This window comes from Prionailurus bengalensis, chromosome E1 (assembly GCF_016509475.1).
Source record: "Prionailurus bengalensis isolate Pbe53 chromosome E1, Fcat_Pben_1.1_paternal_pri, whole genome shotgun sequence".
NCBI classification, from domain to species: Eukaryota; Metazoa; Chordata; class Mammalia; order Carnivora; family Felidae; genus Prionailurus; species Prionailurus bengalensis.
Window position 1 is genome coordinate 20,662,070 of NC_057347.1, and position 19,348 is coordinate 20,681,417.

The 19,348-nt window shown below is 40.5% G+C and overlaps 1 protein-coding gene across 2 annotated transcripts in view; it reads right to left on the minus strand.

Annotated features, from left to right (window-relative positions):
- MYO1D (myosin ID) overlaps positions 1–19,348 on the minus strand; it is a 361,516-nt gene that overhangs the window by 308,517 nt on the left and 33,651 nt on the right. Inside the window, exon 1 of one of the 2 annotated variants that reach the window (XM_043583687.1) lies at positions 10,450–10,720. The exons of the other annotated variant lie outside the window; for it this stretch is intronic. Within the exon in view, the coding sequence (XP_043439622.1) occupies positions 10,450–10,463 (14 nt within the window). The 5' untranslated portion in view covers positions 10,464–10,720. Of the gene's footprint in view, positions 1–10,449; positions 10,721–19,348 lie in introns of those variants that run through there. 2 annotated transcript variants of the gene reach the window in all.

Consider the following 19,348-nt stretch of genomic DNA (forward strand, 5'->3'; position numbering starts at 1 on the left):
ACTGGGGTTTAGGAAGATGGGATCTCCGCCTGAGGTCACACAGCCAGTAAGTAAGTGCTGGCTAAGTCTGACCCAGGAACTCTTCCTCCAGAGCTGATGCTCTCTCTGGTCTAACTCACTACACACAACTGCCTCTCAGCTGGACGGGTAACACAGTGAAACAGACTCCATTCATATGAAAAGCATGTGATAAAGGTGATATTTCTAAATAATGAGTAAAGGACAGATTATTCAATAAATGGCTCTGAGACCAGTGAGCCTCTACGCGGAAACAAATAGATCTCTACTCTCATATCTTATGCAAAGGTAAATTACAAATGTATTCACAACTTAACATAATAAACAAAAAGGTAGATGAATATTTTCATAATCTTGGATCTGGAAGGGTCTTCACAATCACAATACCAAACCCAGAGGCTATAAAAAGCCAACAGATTTGACTACATAAAAATTTTAAACATTTTTTTTTTGGCAAAAGTTACTACACACAAAGTTAAAAGAAAAAATGAAAAATATTTCCAACCTATACAGTAGACAGGAGTAATACATATAAATTATTAAAAGCAATAAGAATATGACAAACAGTCTAATAAAAACCGGCACTTTGGAATATAGAAATAGCTAGTATGTCTAGGAAAAGCCATTCAACCTCACTAACAATCCAGGAATGTACAGTAAAATAATAATACCATTTTTCACCCATCAGATCAGCAAACGCTGTTTACAATCGCAAAATCTAGTGACAAAGGGATAAAGTTTTTCATTAATAGGAACAAGCATCTGAGAGAGGGATTTAGTAAAATGTATCAAAGGGCCTTAAAATGATGTTTATGTGCACATGCAAATGGCTCAGCAATACTATTTCTAGGCCTCTATCCTACAGAAATACCAGCTCAAATGTGGCAAAATACATATACAAGAGTATTGACTGCAGTGTGCTTATAATGCCAACACATCACAGTTAGATCTGTGCACAGGAGGATGATTCTACTCAAACAGAGACACAAGATGTAGCCTCTGGAAAGAATGAGGCAGAACTCAATACAGTGGCACAGGAAAAGATTAAGGGCATATTGCATTAAGTGGAAAAGAAACCATATTGTAGAACATTACTATGGCACGGTGCCTTTTATCTTTTAATTTGAAACTACGTGTGTGTATACACACACACGCACACACAAACACACTCATGGGATCTGTCTCCCTCTCCCTCTCTCTCTCTCTCCTTCCTCTCTTCCTCTCTCCCTCCTCATACATACAACTAGTTGGCTGTCCAGATGCTTGCATGCTCTGGAAAGAGATACACCAGACTTTCAGTGCTCACTTTTAGGGAGTAGGATTGGTGGAAGAAAGGGGAGAGAGAAAATTTCACATTTTACTTGATTCACATTGAATGTTACTAGCGTGTTTTCTTTAGTAATTAAAAACAAGGATAGAAAAGTACATCAAATTAAAACAGGTGAAAAAATTAATTAGAATAGAAGGTTTTATCCAAAGAATAGCATACCTTTGTTTTTTCAGCTGTGGCTTATTTGAAAATTGTGATATTAGAAATACTTGCTGAGCTTATTCAGCTTTGTGTGGAACGTTTTCAAACCCAAATTAAGTACTATTAAAATAATAATGTCCACACTACATTCCTTTATACCACAGGTTGTTTCTCATTTCAGGATGAACTTTAAGTAAGGTAACGTGTGCACATTCACAGAGTTTTGAAATGCTTTTGGTATTTTTAATTGCCTGAGCATGCTGAAAGTTAACTTAATAGGTAATAGTTAACAGAATATTACTATATTACAAAGTTACAGTAATTAAAACAGTATGGTATTGGCATAAAAATAGATCAGTAAAAGAAAATACAGAGTGCAGAAATGAACCTATGCATGTATGGCCAGTTAATTTATAACAAAGGAGCCAAGAACATAGAAGGGTTAGAAAGGATAGTCTCGTCCATAAATGGTGTTCGAAAAACTGACAGCCACGTGCAAAAGGATGAAACTGGACCCCCATCTTACACCCTACAAAAAGATCAATTCAAAATGAATAAAGGACTTAATCATAAGATGTGAAACCACGAAGCTCCTAGAAGAAAACACAGGTGGTAAGCTCCTTGATGTCCATCTTGGCAATAACTTTTTGGATTTAACATCAAAAGCAAAGAAAATGAAAATAAAGCTAAGTCGGACTACATCAAAGGAAACTATCAACAAAATGAAAAGACAACCTATGGGAAAAAGTATTTTCAAATCATATGTCTCATAAGGAGTTAATACCCAAAATATATTTAAAAATCCTTCCAACTCAATGGCAAAAAACCCAGTTAATCTGATTTTAAAATGGGCAGAGGAACTGAACAGAGAACCAACCCAAATGTCCATCAATGGATGGGATGAAGAAATAAAATGTGTTATGGCCCTTGGACATATGTGTGTTGGCCCTTGGACAACATGGGGGTTAAGGTACCAACCCCCCCCCCCAATGTGCACAGTCAATAATTTGTGTATGACTTTGACTCCCCCAAAACTTAACACTAATAAACTCCCTATTGTTGACAGGGAGCTTTACCAATAACATAACAGTCCCCTGACACATATTTGGTACTTTATATGTGTTTTATACTGTACTGTTAAAATAAAGTAAGCTAGAATGAAGAAAATGTTATTAAGAAAACCATCTGCGGGGCGCCTGGGTGGCTCCGTTGGTTAAGTGTCTGACTTCGGCTCAGGTCATGATCTTGTGGTCCGTGAGTCTGAGCCCCGCATCGGGCTCTGTGCTGACAACTCAGAGCCTGGAGCCTGCTTCAGATTCTGTGTCTCCCTGTCTCTCTGACCCTCCCCATTCATGCTCTGTCTCTCTCTGTCTCAAAAATAAATAAACATTAACAAATTTTTTTTAAATAAAAAAAAAAAGAGAGAGAGAATCATCTGGGAGGGGTACCTGGGTGGCTCTGTGAGTTGAGTGTCCGACTTCTGCTCAAGTCATGATCTTGCAGTTTGTGGGTTTGAGCCCCACGTCGGGCTCTGTGCTGACAGCTCAGAGCCTGGAGCCTGCTTCAGTTTCTGTGTCTCCCTCTTTCTCTGCCCCTCCCCAACTCATATTCTGTCTCTGTTTCTCAAAAATGAATAAATGTTAAAAAAAAATTTTAGAAAAAGAAAAAGAAAATCACCTGGGAGAGAAGATCCTTTTACATTGCCATAGGGTATTTACCAAAAAAAATCACGTAAGTGGACCTGTGCAGTTCAAACCATGCAGGTGCTGTACACAGAATGGAATATTATTCAACCTTCAAAAAGAGTGAAATCCTATCACCTGCTACAACGTGGGTGAACCCTGAAAACATGTGAAGTGAACTGAGCCAATCACAAAAGGACACATATCGTAGGATTCCACTTACACGGGATATCCAGAATGGTCAAATCCATAGAGACAGAAAGGAGAATAGTGAATACTGGGGCTGGGGGTGGGGTGTGGTAAGATAGGGAGTTAGTGCTTAATAGTCATGGAGTTTAAGTTTGGGATAACGAAAAGATTCCAGAGATGGACAGTGGTGATGGCTACACTGAATGCTACCGAAATGTACGCTCAGAAAGGGTTAAAATGGTAAATTTTATGTATTTGTTTTACCACAATAAAAATTTAGTAGAAAGCCTTACATTATTTTTTAAAAAGCACGGTGTTTTCTTAGCTCTCTGTATTCCCAACCTTCAATCCATTCAACTAACATGTACCCAAAAAGTAGGAAAAAAAGCCATTACTAGGTTCAGACAAATTCTCCAGAATCTAAAGTCCACAAAACAGACGCTCAGTGACTACGTACAGGAGGAATTATCTTTTATGCCAAAGCAATGAGGAAAATGCAAGCTTAAAAAAAAAAAAACAAACCCTTCTCATTTAAGCAGACAAACATTTTCAAAATTATTTTCAGAAATCTGACCTGCAGGTAAAATCTGGTGCCTATCCTTACTTATTAACTGCATTTTCACTAAAGAAAATGGACAACATTGAAAAGCATCAAAAAACAGCAAGTCAGAACCACACCACTGGCGAAAGCACATGATCACTAACCGCTAAATACCGGGCAAAGAATAAACACACTGAGCATGGAAGACGTTACAAGCACATTGAAAACACTTCAAGTAAGACCTCAGCGGATGAGCTGACGTGGAAGCCAGGGATACAAATGGCAGGAATTATTTTCCAAAAAGGCTCTGGGTAAGAGGTCATTGTTTCGTGTAAGTAGATCAGACTGCGTTTTTATTCTTCCGTGTTATTAGAAGGAGAAGACAGGAAACAGGTGTGTACGTGGGAGTCACCCAGAGAAGAAGCCTCTTGGCAGTGGTATGCCCTGTTCCAATGTTGTCTTAAATCTTGTATTCCAGTGCAGGAGGTGGGTGGTGACCAGGGGAGGGAGGGGAGTAGGGAATGTGCAGTGTAAGCCACTGAGCAAAATCACTCACTTCATATTATTCAAAGGAGTGAAAGGGCTATAGGAGTAAGTTTTGCCACTTCCTATACATTATTCTCCTTTGAACTTCAACGATAAACATATGGGACTATATTCTGCATTACTGGTTCTGTTGATTCTGCATTTTACCGCTATGGAAACTGAGGCACACACAAGCTGAATAAACTTGCCTGAAGCCACGCTATTCGTGGATGATGGAGTGCGGGTGTAAACCTCAGGTCTGACTCCAAGGCTCGGGACACCCTGAGCTACACCACCCCACTCCCACCCAGGCAGGAGAAAATAAGTTAGGGACAAAAATGGAAATGATAGAAAATATGCTAGGGTGGGTGCCAAAATAAACTACAAAACATTTACTTTTAAGATGAGATCTTGAAATAGTAGCAAGAAAGAGTCAGCTAACAGGGAGGAGCTGAGCAGGCCCTGAGTAGGAAATTAGATACATTAAGGGTATTTCTGAGCAAGGGCTTCTCAGGGTGCTTTCATTTCCCCCCCCCCCCCCCCGTTTTTTTTAGCAGATATTGACCGGAATATCAGACATGCCTATTTTCAAATACGTGGATAAAGTCATGTACCCAAATCAAAAGTTATTTTTTCCACTTTGACTCCTATCCACACCTCCGCATGAATCCTGGAAATGTGGGCTTCCAGTCATTCCTGAGGCAGTACCTCAGTTTTATCGCTTGCTAGGAGCTGCTCCTTAGGTCTCCTCTTGTTTTTCAAGAAAATGAGGAAATGAGTAGAGAGACAAGAGACACAGACATGACAGAACACCTGCCTTGTGGGGTTTTCTGAAGCGGGAACAAAAAGTATCTATGAGGTACACCATCCCTTATAAAAGGTCTCTCCCTCCCCCTTACTGTTAACGAAATAAACATTTCTTCTAAGAATAAAAGAGTTGACCTAATAGGTTTAGTCATTTTAATTGAGGTATCATCAATTTTCCCAGGTAACTGAAGCTTGGTCCTAGAGTCCTAATTAAAGTAATAGAGAAAAAGAGCCCCAGGTAAAGGCCTGAGATGGTCTCTATGAATAAGGGGCACTGATTACAAGATCTATTTCAGCTTTCATGAAATTAAATTTACTTTTTCCACCTCAACCGTGTTCTGAATAACTGGGTTGAACAGAGTCATAACATTTAGATCAAGATATTCATCATTAACGCAAACTCCTCCATCCAGTGAAAATGCCATTTATCACAACATAATTATCACTGACTATCATACACAAAGTGTATAACAGCATAGCACCCCAGGAGCCACTAACACTGGATTAAAGTGGGGTAGGCAGAGCTGATGCTCTGAAATACAGTAGGGTGCAAAGTGGATAAAAATAATGCTGCAGAGATATGATCTACTGACATAAAAATGTTTTTAAACAACAACACATGAAAGTGTTTTGTACCTATTTATGGCATGAATCCATTTTTATTTTTAAAATAAAATCACATAGGCATTCATTTCACCTCTACACAGTTATTATATGTAGGGTAAAAAAAGTCTGGGCAGATATATACAAAATATTAAAAACAGTTATCACAAAATAGAAGAATTAGGGTTTTTTTTCCTTTTACTTAAAACTCATTTTCTAAATTTTCTACAACCAAAGGAAAAGGGGCTCAAACTCACAAACCGTGAGATCACGACCTGAGCAGAAACCAAGAGTCGGATGCTTAACCGACTGAGCCACCTAGGCGCCCCCAAAAGGAAAAGATCTTAAAAGATACTGACATGAGTGCAAAAGACAGGGAAGGATGAGATTTTTTTTAATTTATCACTGGCCTGTGATCAATAGATAGAAGAAATAATGTCACAAATTTTAAAAAATGGAATGCAACACATTTTTTAAGCAGCAATTTTGACAGAGTGCTAATCTAATCAGAAATTCTTTCAAAATTCTGCTAAGAGAATATTTTTTTCAACGCACATCATGTTCATCTTGAGGAAAAATAAATAGGCTTTAATTTTTTTTTTTGCTATGTTAGATCATGCTGAGTTTTAATGCAGAAAACCTATGAAAAGTACCCTTGAATATAAAGGCAGCAAAGTAAATTCTCACAGATGGAATTTCATTTTTGTTCTAACTAATTTGTGAACACTGCTTAGGAAAACCCATGCTGATAGAGCATTACATGCTTTCAGATAATGAAATACTTAGTAATCCCATTAAAATATCTGTTAAAGAGAAATGTGATCATCAGGCTTCCACTAATTTGTTTTTAATATGAAGGCTTAGGATCAATTACAAAGTAACATATGCTCAAATCTAAATAAACACAGTAAAAAAAAAACCCACATAATTAATTACTGGTATAATGCAAGTAACTAGACTCATGTGTGGTGAAAATTACTTTTTTTTTTTAAGTAGGCATCACACCAGTGTGGAGCCCAACACAGGGCTTGAACTCACAACCCTGAGATCAAGACCTGAGCTGAGATGGAGAGTCAGACGCTTAACCACCTGAGCCACCCAGGCGCCCCTCCGTGTTACTCTTAAACAAATATTTAGATAAGCTCATGTTGACCTGTTGCTTCCTTTTCTTGGAATGTGAATTGCCTAATCAGGTAACCAGGCTAGCCGTAGTCATTACGCAGGAGTGCAAAGCGTCTGTCACTGTCTCCTGACTTTTCCTAAGTGAAGCAATGCAGTGGCACAGACCAAGTCATACCTGAGCCCCTGTCTCGGCTCAGCCACTTACCAGCTGTGTGACTTCAGCTACCTGGCTCTCTAGGCTTCTACAGCCTTGGGGACAGGGGGACGATGTTCCATGTGTGGTAAAAGGATTCATCAGATGAATGCACGTAAGGTATTCATACAGTAGCCTGGCAGGAAGGAAGTACTCAAAAAAGTGATACCCTACCTAGGTCAAATCCTGGCTCTACCACTTAGCTGTATGAACTTGAGCAAGTTACACCTCTCCGTCTGTTTCCCCAGGTGCAAAATTAAGCTAATTTAGGGCTGTTGTTCAGAATTAATACGTGTAAACTGCTGGAACTGTCACTGACACATAGTGTTACATGAGTGTCAGCTCCTGTCAGTATATGAATGAGGTGGAGCTGAGTGGGACTTGTGGGGGCTGCCTCCCAATGCTTCTTGAATCTATTTTCCCCTACCAGAGCACTGTGTTGTATTCTACCATCTTCCAGCCTGTTTTCAGTTTCTCTACATCTAACATCTACAGATTGAAGGAAATGCCTGAAACAGAGCAGACTCTCCACAAATGGTTCTCAAAAAAAAAAAAAAAAAAAGAATGTAGTTCCACCTTTTCACCAACTCAGGCTCTGTCTTCTTCAGGTGGTGCCTGAGGCCACTGCCCTAATCCCAGACATGGTCAAATGCTTTTCGCAACACATACAGTTAATAATAAATGCTACTTAATTGGGTATGTAAGACTAAACATTAAAAGAAAGGGGAAAGATTTCACTAACCAATAAATAAATCCCCCATTTCACACCACTGTATCAAGATGGCTATTTTCCACAATTTCTTACTAAAGTAAATACTATTCAGGAAATCCTAAGTAACACTAGAGTAAATACAGTATCCGTGGTTATATATTATGAAGTGTTCAGCTATAAAAATGCTTAAATATGATTTCTGGCTCCCAATCTTCTGACAGCCGATATTCCTAAGTTAGGGATTAAGTCTGGTAAACTCTGCAATGTTTTCTAATTACATCGTATGCTTGTTAAAATTCACTTGAAATCTGAGAACAAACACTAATGAGAAGGGCAAAAGAAGCTAAGAAAGTAAATTTGGAGTCAAGGCGGCTGCATTTGAAAACATCGATTTCGGGGGTGCCTGGTGGCTCCGTCAGTTTAGCATCTGACTTTGGCTCAGGTCATGAGCTCATGGTTGGTGAGCTTGAGCCCGACATTGGGCTTGCTGTTGCCAGCACACAGCCTGCTTGGGATCCTCTGTCTCCCTATCTCTGCCCCCCACCCCCGAAAAAATAAACATTTAAAAAAAATAATAATAAAAATAAAAATGTTGGGACGCCTGGGTGGCTCAGTCGATTAAGTGTCCAACTTCAGCTCAGGTCATGATCTCACAGTTTGTGGGTTCAAGCCCCGCGTGGGGCTCTGTGCTGACACCTCAGAGCCTGGAGCCTGCTTTGAATTCTGTGTCTCCCTCTCTCTCTGCCCCTCCCCTGCTCATGCTCTGTCTCTCGCTGTCTCAAAAATAAATAAAACATTTAAAATAAATAAATAAATAAAATAAAAATGTTATTACACTAATTTTACTGACTTGGGAAAAAGGCATGTTTTATTTTCAAAGTAAAACTAAAAAGCAAATGCAAGTAATAGGGGTTATACATGATTTAAGAATCCACTGTCCTTTAAAATGCAAACAACTTTTCACTTGGGTACAGGTGAGCAACTTATTTATCTGATCTATAAAATGTTTTCGTGTCTACAAAACATGATCTGAAATCTTCCCAAGGCACTTCTACATGATTCTAAAGCACACACTGTTGTGTACGGCATTCCCCTTCCTGGGTGTTCATATATTACACTCCCTTAACAAGTTCTTTCAGAATGGAATTTACATCTTCAGCTTGGACTTCTCCCCTGAACCTCAGAATAGTATATCCAGCTGCCCACTTAGCATTTGCAGTCAGATGTCTGTGGGGCATTACACATGTAACGTGTTCGAGCTGAGCTCCCGATACTGTCCCCAAGCCCGCTTTCCCCACCCGGCAGCTGATCTGCCAGCAGTACCTGCCCTCAGACAACATCCAGAACCTGACTGCCCACCGCCTCCGCTGCTGCCATTCTGGTGCAAGCCGCCATCGACTAACCTGGATCATCGCACAGCCTCCCACTTGGAATCCCTGCCTCTGCCCCTGCCTCCTCTTCAGTTTGTTCTCTCTGTGGTTCTGTTACCGTGTTAGGTTCTATCACATCAGTCTTCTGCTCAAACCCTCCAAGGCTTCCGATCTCAGACACGTGTCACCGCTTTCCATCAGCACTCCCGACTCCAATTCACCCTGAGCTCTGACCCCCCTGTCCTCCTCACATCCCCACTTCTTTTAAATGTCACCTGCTCCATGAAGCTTTCGCTGACCACCTTACATGAAGTTTGCACACCACACTCCCCCCCTACCTCGCCCCTCTCTGTACTTTTCCTCCACAGTATCTGCCACCATCTAATGCACTGTGTATCTTCCTTCTTCATTGTTAGTTTCATTGTCTCCACTCACTAGAATAAAAACTCCAAGAGGGCATGGACTTTTGTCTTTTTTGTTTCCTCTAGAGTCAAAAATGGTGCCTGGCATAGAGTAGACACTCAATAACTATTTGCTGAATGAACAAATGAGTCCACTTATCCAAAATTTAACATCTGACATCATGTTTAACCTGATCAATATTAATTAAGTACAAAAGACAGAAGTCCAAGAATTGCCACCAAATTAGTAGGCCACTTTGGGAGAGATGGCAAATCGTTCGTTCGTTCGTTCATTCCTCATTCATTCATTGTCCCAGTCACTGGGAAAACAGCAGTGAACAGATATGGTACCTGCCCTCGTGGAGCAGACACATGATGGTGTCCATTCCCCTGTTCCTACAACCATGATCAAAAGGTGCCTGTGGGTAAGGTCAGGGTCAGCAAGCCCCCAGTTTTGCAAGCATGACCCTCAATTCCTTCTTCCCCCTTACCCAGTTCTGAACCCATGAAGCAATCTGTCATCGAGACCTCTTGGGTCTCCCTCAGGTATGCATGCTATGCGATCAAATCCCCTCATTCCAGTAACACTCAACTCCCCGCCCAGCCAGCATCATCTGCCCCCTGAGAATTAGGATGTTCCCCCAACTTCCATGTTGCCACCAGTCTCTCCCCATCCAGCTGGTCTTACACACCATGGCTGGAGTTATATCGCCCCCTAAACGCACACTACTCCCTTTCCTAAAGGGAGTCTTTAATAACTTCCCATTGCCTATAAAGGGGCATACAAGATCCTAAACAATCTGTCCCAAACATACCTTGATAGGCTCATCAAACACAGCTCTGGTTTTCTGCTCCAGATACCATTCCCTGCATGGCTCCTTGGCAAACACTGATTAATCCATTGTTTAATACTTGACTGAAATGTTACCTCCTCCAATTCCCTGCAGAAGAGAAAGCTGCCTGCTCTGTGCCCTCAGAACATTCTGTTCATACTTGTGCTGTAGCACTGAAAACATTATGCACAGGCTCCTTCGTCACTGTACATGCTCACTGAAGACCATGCCTTACCTACTCTTCGAACTCTACACTTAGCAGAGCACCTACAACAGAAAAGCACTCCATCAATGTCTTGAATACACGAACAGCATCGCCACAAAGGGTTCTCTTATCCAGCCCAGAAACCTCTTCCCTGGAATGGCTTCTACCTGCTGATTCCAGTCCTGCTTGAGACCACAGGGAACACAACAAATGCTTTGTCACACAAATGCCTTTCTAATTGGAAAACAGCCATCAGATCCTTTTCAGTATTTTTTTCTCCGAGAGTTCTTTCTGCCTTCTTTCACATTCCACAGCCCAGAGTCTCTTTGCTATCCTGGTTGTGCTTTTTCTGAACATCTTCTAGGTTTATATCCCTTTAGAATGGTGGCATCTAGGGGTGCCTGGGTGGCTCAGTAGGTTAATCATCCGACTTCAACTCATTATGATTTTGCAGTTCATGAGTTCAAGCCCCTCATGAGACTCTGTGCTGATAGCTCAGAGCTTGGAACCTGCTTTGGATTCTGTCTCCCTCTCTCTGCCCCTCCCCCGCTCATGCTCTGTGTCTCTCTCTTTCTCTCAAAAATAAATTAAGAACAACATTAATAGAATGGTAGCACCTAAAACCAGATAAATATCACTCCTTAGTTGTAGTTAATCCTCTTCAATTAATCTAACCTAAAAGAGAATATTTGGAGATTCACACTAATTGTAGGTTCACATTGAGCTTACTATTGACTGAAATTTACAATTTTAATTGTTATTATTTATTTTTATGTTTTATTTTGAGAGACAAAAAGAGAGCAAGCAGGAGACGTGCAGAGACAAAGAGGGAGACACAATCCCAAGCAGGCTCCATGCACTGTCAGCACAGAGTCCGACACAGGGCTTGAACTCATGAACCATGAGATCGAGATCATAACCTGAGCCGAAATCAACAGTCAGATGCTTAACTGACTGAGCCACTGAAGTGCACCACCACCCCGAATTTTTTTTGTTAAGTAAACTCTACCCCTAATGCAGGACTCAAACTCATGACCCTGAGATCAAGAGTCACATGCTCTACCAATTGACCCGGCCAGGTGCCCCTTAACTGAATTTTTCTAATGTTTGAAGATTAATAGGTTTCATTCTAAAAGCAATGCTCATTAAACATTTTTGTAAACTAAAAATAGGAAGAAAAAACTAATCCCGCCAACTAGACATCTACTGAATAAATTTTGTGAATTTTTTAATGCATAAGGGAGTTTTGTTCCTTTTGTATTTCTCTAACCATATTATTCTAGTTATACATATCTCACATATCATAATCATTTAAAAATATTTCTAGTTGAAAATAAACTGTGATTTATTACACACTGACCATGTGCTATTCTAAAAGTAAACCAGCAAGTTAAGTATTATTATGATTTACAAATGAGAATATTAAAGCTTAGGAAAATGAACTGACTTATCCAAGGCCACACATACAATTTTTTCCCAAATATTTATTTATTTATTTATTTATTTATTTATTTAAAAAGTTTTTATTCTATTTTTAAAGTAATCTCTACACCCAACATGGGGCTCGAACATACAACCCCAAGATCAAGAGTTGCACGTTCCACCGACTGAGCCAGCCAGGCATCTCCTCCATTTTTTTTTTATTAATGAGAAATGTAAAGGGGTAATTCATATGAACCATAGAGTTGTTGAATTTGGACATATGTTATAGACCTCTGTAACTGCATACAGATTAACAAAGGAAATTTTCATCACAGCAGAAGGTTCCCCTGTGCCTTTTCTCAGTCAATTCTCCCGCCCAGGAGTAACTACTCTGATACCTGTCATGATCAACTAATTTGCCTGTTCTTGCAACACATAAATGGAATCATTTAGAAGGTGCTCCTTTGATCTCTCTTCTCTTGTTCACCATGATGTCAGTGAGATTTGTTCACGTTGTTTGTTGTGTGTGTCATTCGTTTGTTCTCTTGTTATTGCCACACAGCATTCCATATAGGAGTATACCATAACTTGTTTAATGCATTCGCCTGTTGATGTACGTTTGGATTGTTTCCAGTTTGGGGCTACTTTATTATTATTATTATTATTATTATTATTATTATTATTATTTTGAGAGAAAGAACACATGTGCACATGCAGCAGGGGAGAGGGACAGAGGGACAGAGGGAGGGAGGGAGGGGGAGAGGGAGAGGGAGAGGGAGAGAGAGAAAGAGAGAGAGAGAGAACTCTCAAGCAAGCTCCACGCCACCAAGGGTGCTGCTCAATGGGGCTTGATCCCAGGACCCTTGGACCAAGACAGAGCAAAATCAAGAGTCAGACCCAGGCGCCCTGGGGCTACTTGATTAAAGCTGCAAGGAACAACCTTGTTTATGTCTTCTGGTAGACACTTGAACTCATTACTCCTGAGTATATACCTAGGAGTTAGAAGTGCTGAATCATAGGACAGGTGTATAGTTGGCCTGGGAGATACTGAGAAAGGTTTTCCAAAGTGACTCTCCCCAGCAATAGGTAATGAGTTTACCTGCTTCTTATCTTCATCAATATTTGGTTTTTTAATTTTAGTTACTCTGGGGAATGTATCATCTGGTTTTCTTTTAAAGTGCCCCCCCCCCCTTTTTTTTTTGGTAGGAGTCCCTTTTATGTTCTGGTTGTAAGTCTTTTATCAGATATATATATTGTGAAAATCTTTTCTCCCAGATGTGGCTCATAATCATTTTTAATAGCTATGTATTATTCTCTCAAGTAGATAAGTCATCATTTATTTTTCTACTGCTGGAGGTTTAGACCACTTCTAATTCTTACTATAATTAAATGCTTTGATGACCATCTTTTAAAGCTCTATCTGTACCTAAAATGTTTCCTTAACCTAGATTTACAAGAAGTAGAGTTGCTTAATGTATATGACCATTTGGTATTGATATACACAGAGCCAAAAAGCTTCAGAATGAACTCTATCAATTGATGTTGGTACTCAACAATGCGTGAGAATATCCATTCACCATGTCCTCACCAACTCTGGCTTAAAAAAAAAAATTTATCAGTTTGATAGAAAAAAATTATCAGTATTTTGTTCTTTTAATATTTAGTTCTGTGACTACTAGTAAAATTAAAAATATTTTAATTTTGCTGTTTATACTTTACTTTTACAAATGGTCTGTTCATTTTCTGCATATGCATTTACCTATTGGGGTCTTTAGAATTGTTCTCATTCATTTAACATATTAACCTTTTTCTTTTCCTTTTATATATATTTAATATACAATATATGTGATGTTTTTAAGATATTTTTATTTATTTTATTTACTAGAATCATTTCCTGGGATGTAATTTGCTTTGGGCTTTTAAAACTTTTATGTGGTCAAATCTGTAATCATACCCTACCTTAGAAATGTCTTTTCTTGGGGTACCTGGGTGGTCTAGTTGGTTAAGTGTTTGACTCTTGATTTTGGCTCAGGTCACGATTTCATGGTTTGTGAGTTCAGTTCGTGAGTTCGAGCCCCGCACTGACAGTGCAGAGCTAGGTTGGGATTCTCTCTCTCTCTCTCTCTCTCTGCCCCTTCCTGGCTCGCATGTGCACACATGCAAGCTCTCTCTCTTAAAATAAATAAACTTAAAAAGTCTTTTCTCTACAATATTCTGTATATATATATACTCTATGAGTATTTCTCTGTAAACATTCACATCCATTTTCTTCCAGTTTTTAAAAATATTTAACTCTTTAATTCCTTAGCAACCTTTTTTGAGGGTTTTGTACTGAACTCATCTCTAAATCTTATCTTTTCCTAAACTGATAGCCAGCTGTGGCAGTACCATTTATCAAGTAAATATTCCTTTCTTCTTCAGATGTATGATGCATACTTAATCACTTATTAAATTTTTATACATGCAGCAGTCTCCTGGGCTGTCTTTTCAGTTCTTTCAATTTGTCCTTTTATTCTTGCTGTATTGGGGAACATCTATAGCCTTATACAGACATCGCATACAGCCTTATAATTATTTCATTTGGCCAATATTCACTGAGCACCTACACTGTGTTAAATTCTAGGATTAAAATGGTCAACCTGACACACCTGGTCTCTGTCCTTATGGCACCTACGGGCTGGTAGGAAGATGGAGACAAGTCCTGGGCAGTGACAATAGTGTGTGATATGGATGATAGGATATGCACAGGGAGCTAACGGGCCCTAACCTGGAGCTGGGGAATGAGAAAATGGTTCCTGAAGGGGTGATGTCTTGTGGCTGAGGGGGAGGTGTGCTAGAAAGCTCTGCGCTACCAGAGGCTGAGAGCATTTCACTGCGAATGGAGCACGAAGGTGGCTGAGGCTGGACTCATGCAAGACCTTCAGTGGGTTCATCCTTTATCCTGAGGGTGAGGCAAGCCACTGAAGAGTTCAATCATGAAGATAAGCATTTTAGAAAAACTACTTGGCTATAAGAAGATGAAAAATACTTTACTAGAAGAAGTCAAGAGGACAGCCAAGAAGCTACTTGGAGTACCAGTGGTAGATTAGATTATATCCTGGTTCCATACTCTTCTCTTTCAAACTTTTCTATGCCACTATCACATATTTATTTTTTCCATATTAATTTTGAAATTACTTAGCCAAGTTCCCTCCTGTACACCTGACTCCACTCCAATCCAATTGGGACTTTATTTTAACTTACATTAAATGTCTAAATTAACCTATGAAGGGTTACAACTTCATATATTGTTTCCCCTAAGGTTTTTGAAATAATCGCTGCTGAGCCATATCTCCTTTTGTGATATAATTATGCAAAAATAATGTATGGTTAGCAAAACAAAAATGGAAGGGAAAAAAGGCAAGACAGCAGAGTCTTAATTTTGACCATAAATACAGGAAATGTCAAAAACCAAAGAGAAGCAAAAGCAGGGAGGACTAAGCTCTAAGCCAAGAAGGCAGGCCCAGCTGTTGGAGAGAGACAGATGGACAGTTGTTTTTTTTTTAAAGTTTATTTTCAGAGATAAAGAGAGAGAGTAAATGGGGGAGGAGCAGAGAAAGAGAGGGAGGGAGAGATATTCCCAAGCAGACTCTGCACCATCAGCACAGAGCCTGATGTGGGGCTCAAACCCATGAACTGCGAGATCATGACCCAAACTGAAGTTGGATCCCTCAAATGACTGAGCCACCCAGACGCCAGTTTTTAAATTCAGTGGTAAACAGAGATATGCCTACATCCCAATGAAGAAAGAACCTTATTTTCACAAAAGCCATGCAATGAATAAAGAAAAAAACTTCAGCCAGAATTCAAAGCATATGGAGGCTTACCAAAATAGCTAGAAGCCGTAGTAGTGGGGTCTAAGAACCAAAGGCACGAGGAAGACCCTAGGAGAGACTAATGCTTTAAAAATCTGGGTCGAGCTACATGGAGTCACACACAGTTGCTAACTACTTGTAGTCTGGTCTCTCACACCAAAGCAGAGTGAAGCACCAAACCTGGAAATTCTGTGACAGACAACCAATCGGGGTAAAGGACTACCTTCAGAGAAGGAAAGAGAATGAAGGAGAACCTCAGAGGAAGGAGACTGACCCTGTGAGAAAGAAACTGACCCTCCTTATAGTTTTCAGTATTGATAAATAAGAATGAATACATAACTCTGCCAGCGGACAACAGAGAAACTGCCCATGTTGTTATGCCTGCATATTTATTCTCAGGATTTTTGAAGCTTTTTTTTTCACAAGAGATTTGTTATTCTGAAGATGGCCTGAGTCTTATTTTCCAATATGAATACTGAGATATGTAATTCAAGTCGAAATATGAGAAACTGGAAGCTTTCATGCTCTGAAAAAGCTCCTTGAGTGAAAATGCCAGAAAGACATAGTTCTCATGCACTTTCCTTTCCAGGGCGCCCACTCAAAAGTTGTCTCCTTTAGAAAGAAAGAATATTTACTTAAGACTTTGTTCTAGTTACAATCTGCTTCTTAATCTTTTTATCTGCGCAGAACATAATTCCTTCATTCGGGAGATGTTTACAACACTCCAAGGCACTGGGGCTATAATGATAAAACGGCAGATGTGCTTCCTACCCTCTTGGGACTCACAGTTCAACAGGGTATACAAATAATTAGATAATTAAGAGTACAGGGCCCAGGGTGTTACCGGAGCACACGGGAGGAGCAGCTGGGAGTTCAGGAAGGCAGCTTGGAGGAAATGACATCTACGGGAAGGTTATGTCGATATCTCACAGGACCTACAGACTGGGACTCAAGCAAAGAACTGGAACCAGATACTGGAACAGGGTGACCCCACCTGGGTGTGGGTTACAGGTGTGCTCTCCCAGAACACTGTAGAACACAGCTTCCTAACCTGTGCTCAGATTACAGGTGTGCCTACCAGCCATAAGCACAGCCTTATCCATTTCCCTCAACAGGCAGTACTGATATTACCATTTTCTATGTGGGACATGACACGAAAAGGGCTGGGAATCACTGCTTGTAAAATAAGCTCAGGGAATGCTGTTTTTACCTTTCTGCTATAATCGATTCAAATTCATTCACATTCTTCTCTCATTGTTTTCTCATTGCTATCATTGTTTTCTACTCTCCAATCTTCACATAGAACTTGACTCCCAACAGTTCCAAACATGTATACATTCTGAATTTCAGCCACCAAAAGGAGAGAAACAGGATTTCATTTCAAATACGAAATCCTGGTGAAGAACGGTGATTGGTCCAATTCAAGTCAGGTGTCCACTCTTGGACCAATCAACGGTGGCCAAAAGGAGGACTGCCTTGTATTTATACTGTGGTTCCCAGAGTTATACTTGACTAGATTGGAGGGGGGCTGCTCCTACTCTGGTAAAACACCAGGTGACCACTGCAAGATTTGAATACTGAAGGAAAAGATGCAGGAGAGAGGGCAAGGACTAATATTCAAAAGAGAAAAGTCATAATTGAGAAGTTCATGTCCCTGTGAGGATGAGAAGAGACAGGACCTGTGGACAGGGAGGATGGGACTGGCCTAACAGAGGAGGATGAGCACATCTTCTACTGAGACAGGAGGGAAGGAGGAGAGAATGGGTGCGGAAGTGCCAGCAGGAATGGGCATTCAGGTCTGAAGAAGTACTTCTTTGAGTAGCAAGACGGAAATATGCGGCTAATGGAAAGAATATGAAAAAGGTACTGCACGAAATGGGAGAAAGAAGCCTAGGATACAGCCGAGGAGGATAGCCCAGCAGATTTACGACAAGTGAGGTTAGCAAGTGTAAATTTATTGACTAAGTAGCCTAATTTTCTCCAGCAAGGCTCAGCAGCCCTTGTACTGGGTCTATCATAACAGCAAACAAAAAAGACCAGTTTGATAGGTCCAGGGCTTGGCTTTTGCCAGGCGAGGGTCCCTGAAACAGTGTGATGATGCAGTTCAAGGTTGAGAAGACGGATGTGATGGAGTTCGAGTTGATAATCCTGAGTCAGGAGGAGAAGTGGGACGCAGTGTGGGAATACCCGGGATGACATTTGGGGAGATGACGAAGAGTACAGGGAATGTGAAGCATGAGAAGTTTAGGTGGCTGTAAGTTTTCTGAGACAGTTAAGTCCAGCAGTGTCCCAGTGGACAGGACTCACGTGGGCCCTTTAGAAGTCAGATTCACACTGGACTGACGGTTTCTCTAGTACTTTTGTTGGTCAGAAATACTCAGTTAGGGGCGCCTGGGTGGCTCCATCGGTTAAACATCCAACTTCGGCTCAGGTCATGATCTCACGGTTCATGGGTTTGAGCCCCACATCGGGTTCTGTGCTGACAGCTCAGAGCCTGGAGCCTGCAGCCTGCTTTGTATTCTGTGTCTCCCTCTCTCTCTGCCCCTACCCTGTTTGTGCTGTCTCTCAAAATTAAATGTAAAAAATAAAATAAAATAAAAATACTCAGTTATTCCTCCAAGTCTTTACACACTTTACACACTTAAGGGGTCACTCTCTCTCCTCCTCTCTCTTGCCCATATCCCCTCCCCCTCTCCTGCTTTTTCTCAGGTCAGATGATCTACTCCAGTCGGGGGAAGCTGTATGCTATTTCCAAGATATTGCTGGCACTCAACCTTGCACCCATGGTGTTTTCCATGCCTTCTCCTCACTCTCAGAGTACACCTCCCACGCTATGTATCTAGACCACAAAATCCCACCAACTTTAAAAACCAGGTTGAGTATCTAATTTCTTCTAGAAAGCTCTCCAAGACTCTACCTGACCCAGATCACTATTTCTTTCTATTTCTTTCAATACATGTTTTTTGTTTTTTTTTTTTTTTACTCCACACAGTTAATATTGTTGTTTTATTCCTAATTCTCTTTAAGGGCAGGAACTACTCTTAAATTCAATTTTTAAGCCAAACTGTGTGTGTGTGTGTGTGTTTGTGTGTGTGTGTGTGTGTGTGTGTGTGTGTGTGTGTGTGTTTAACTGGAGTCTATGAAATACCTTTGATTTAAAGTACTCAACCAGCCAGGGCACCCGGGTGGCTCTGTCAGGCGCCCGACTTCAGCTCAGGTCATGATCTCGCAGTTTGTGGGTTCAGGCCCCACGTCCGGCTCTGTGCTAACAGCTCAGAGCCTGGAGTCTGCTTCAGATTCTGTGTCTCCCTTTCTCTCTGTGCCACCCCTGCTTGCATTCTGTCTCTCAAAAATGAATAAATGTTAAAATATATATATATATATATATATACATATACAT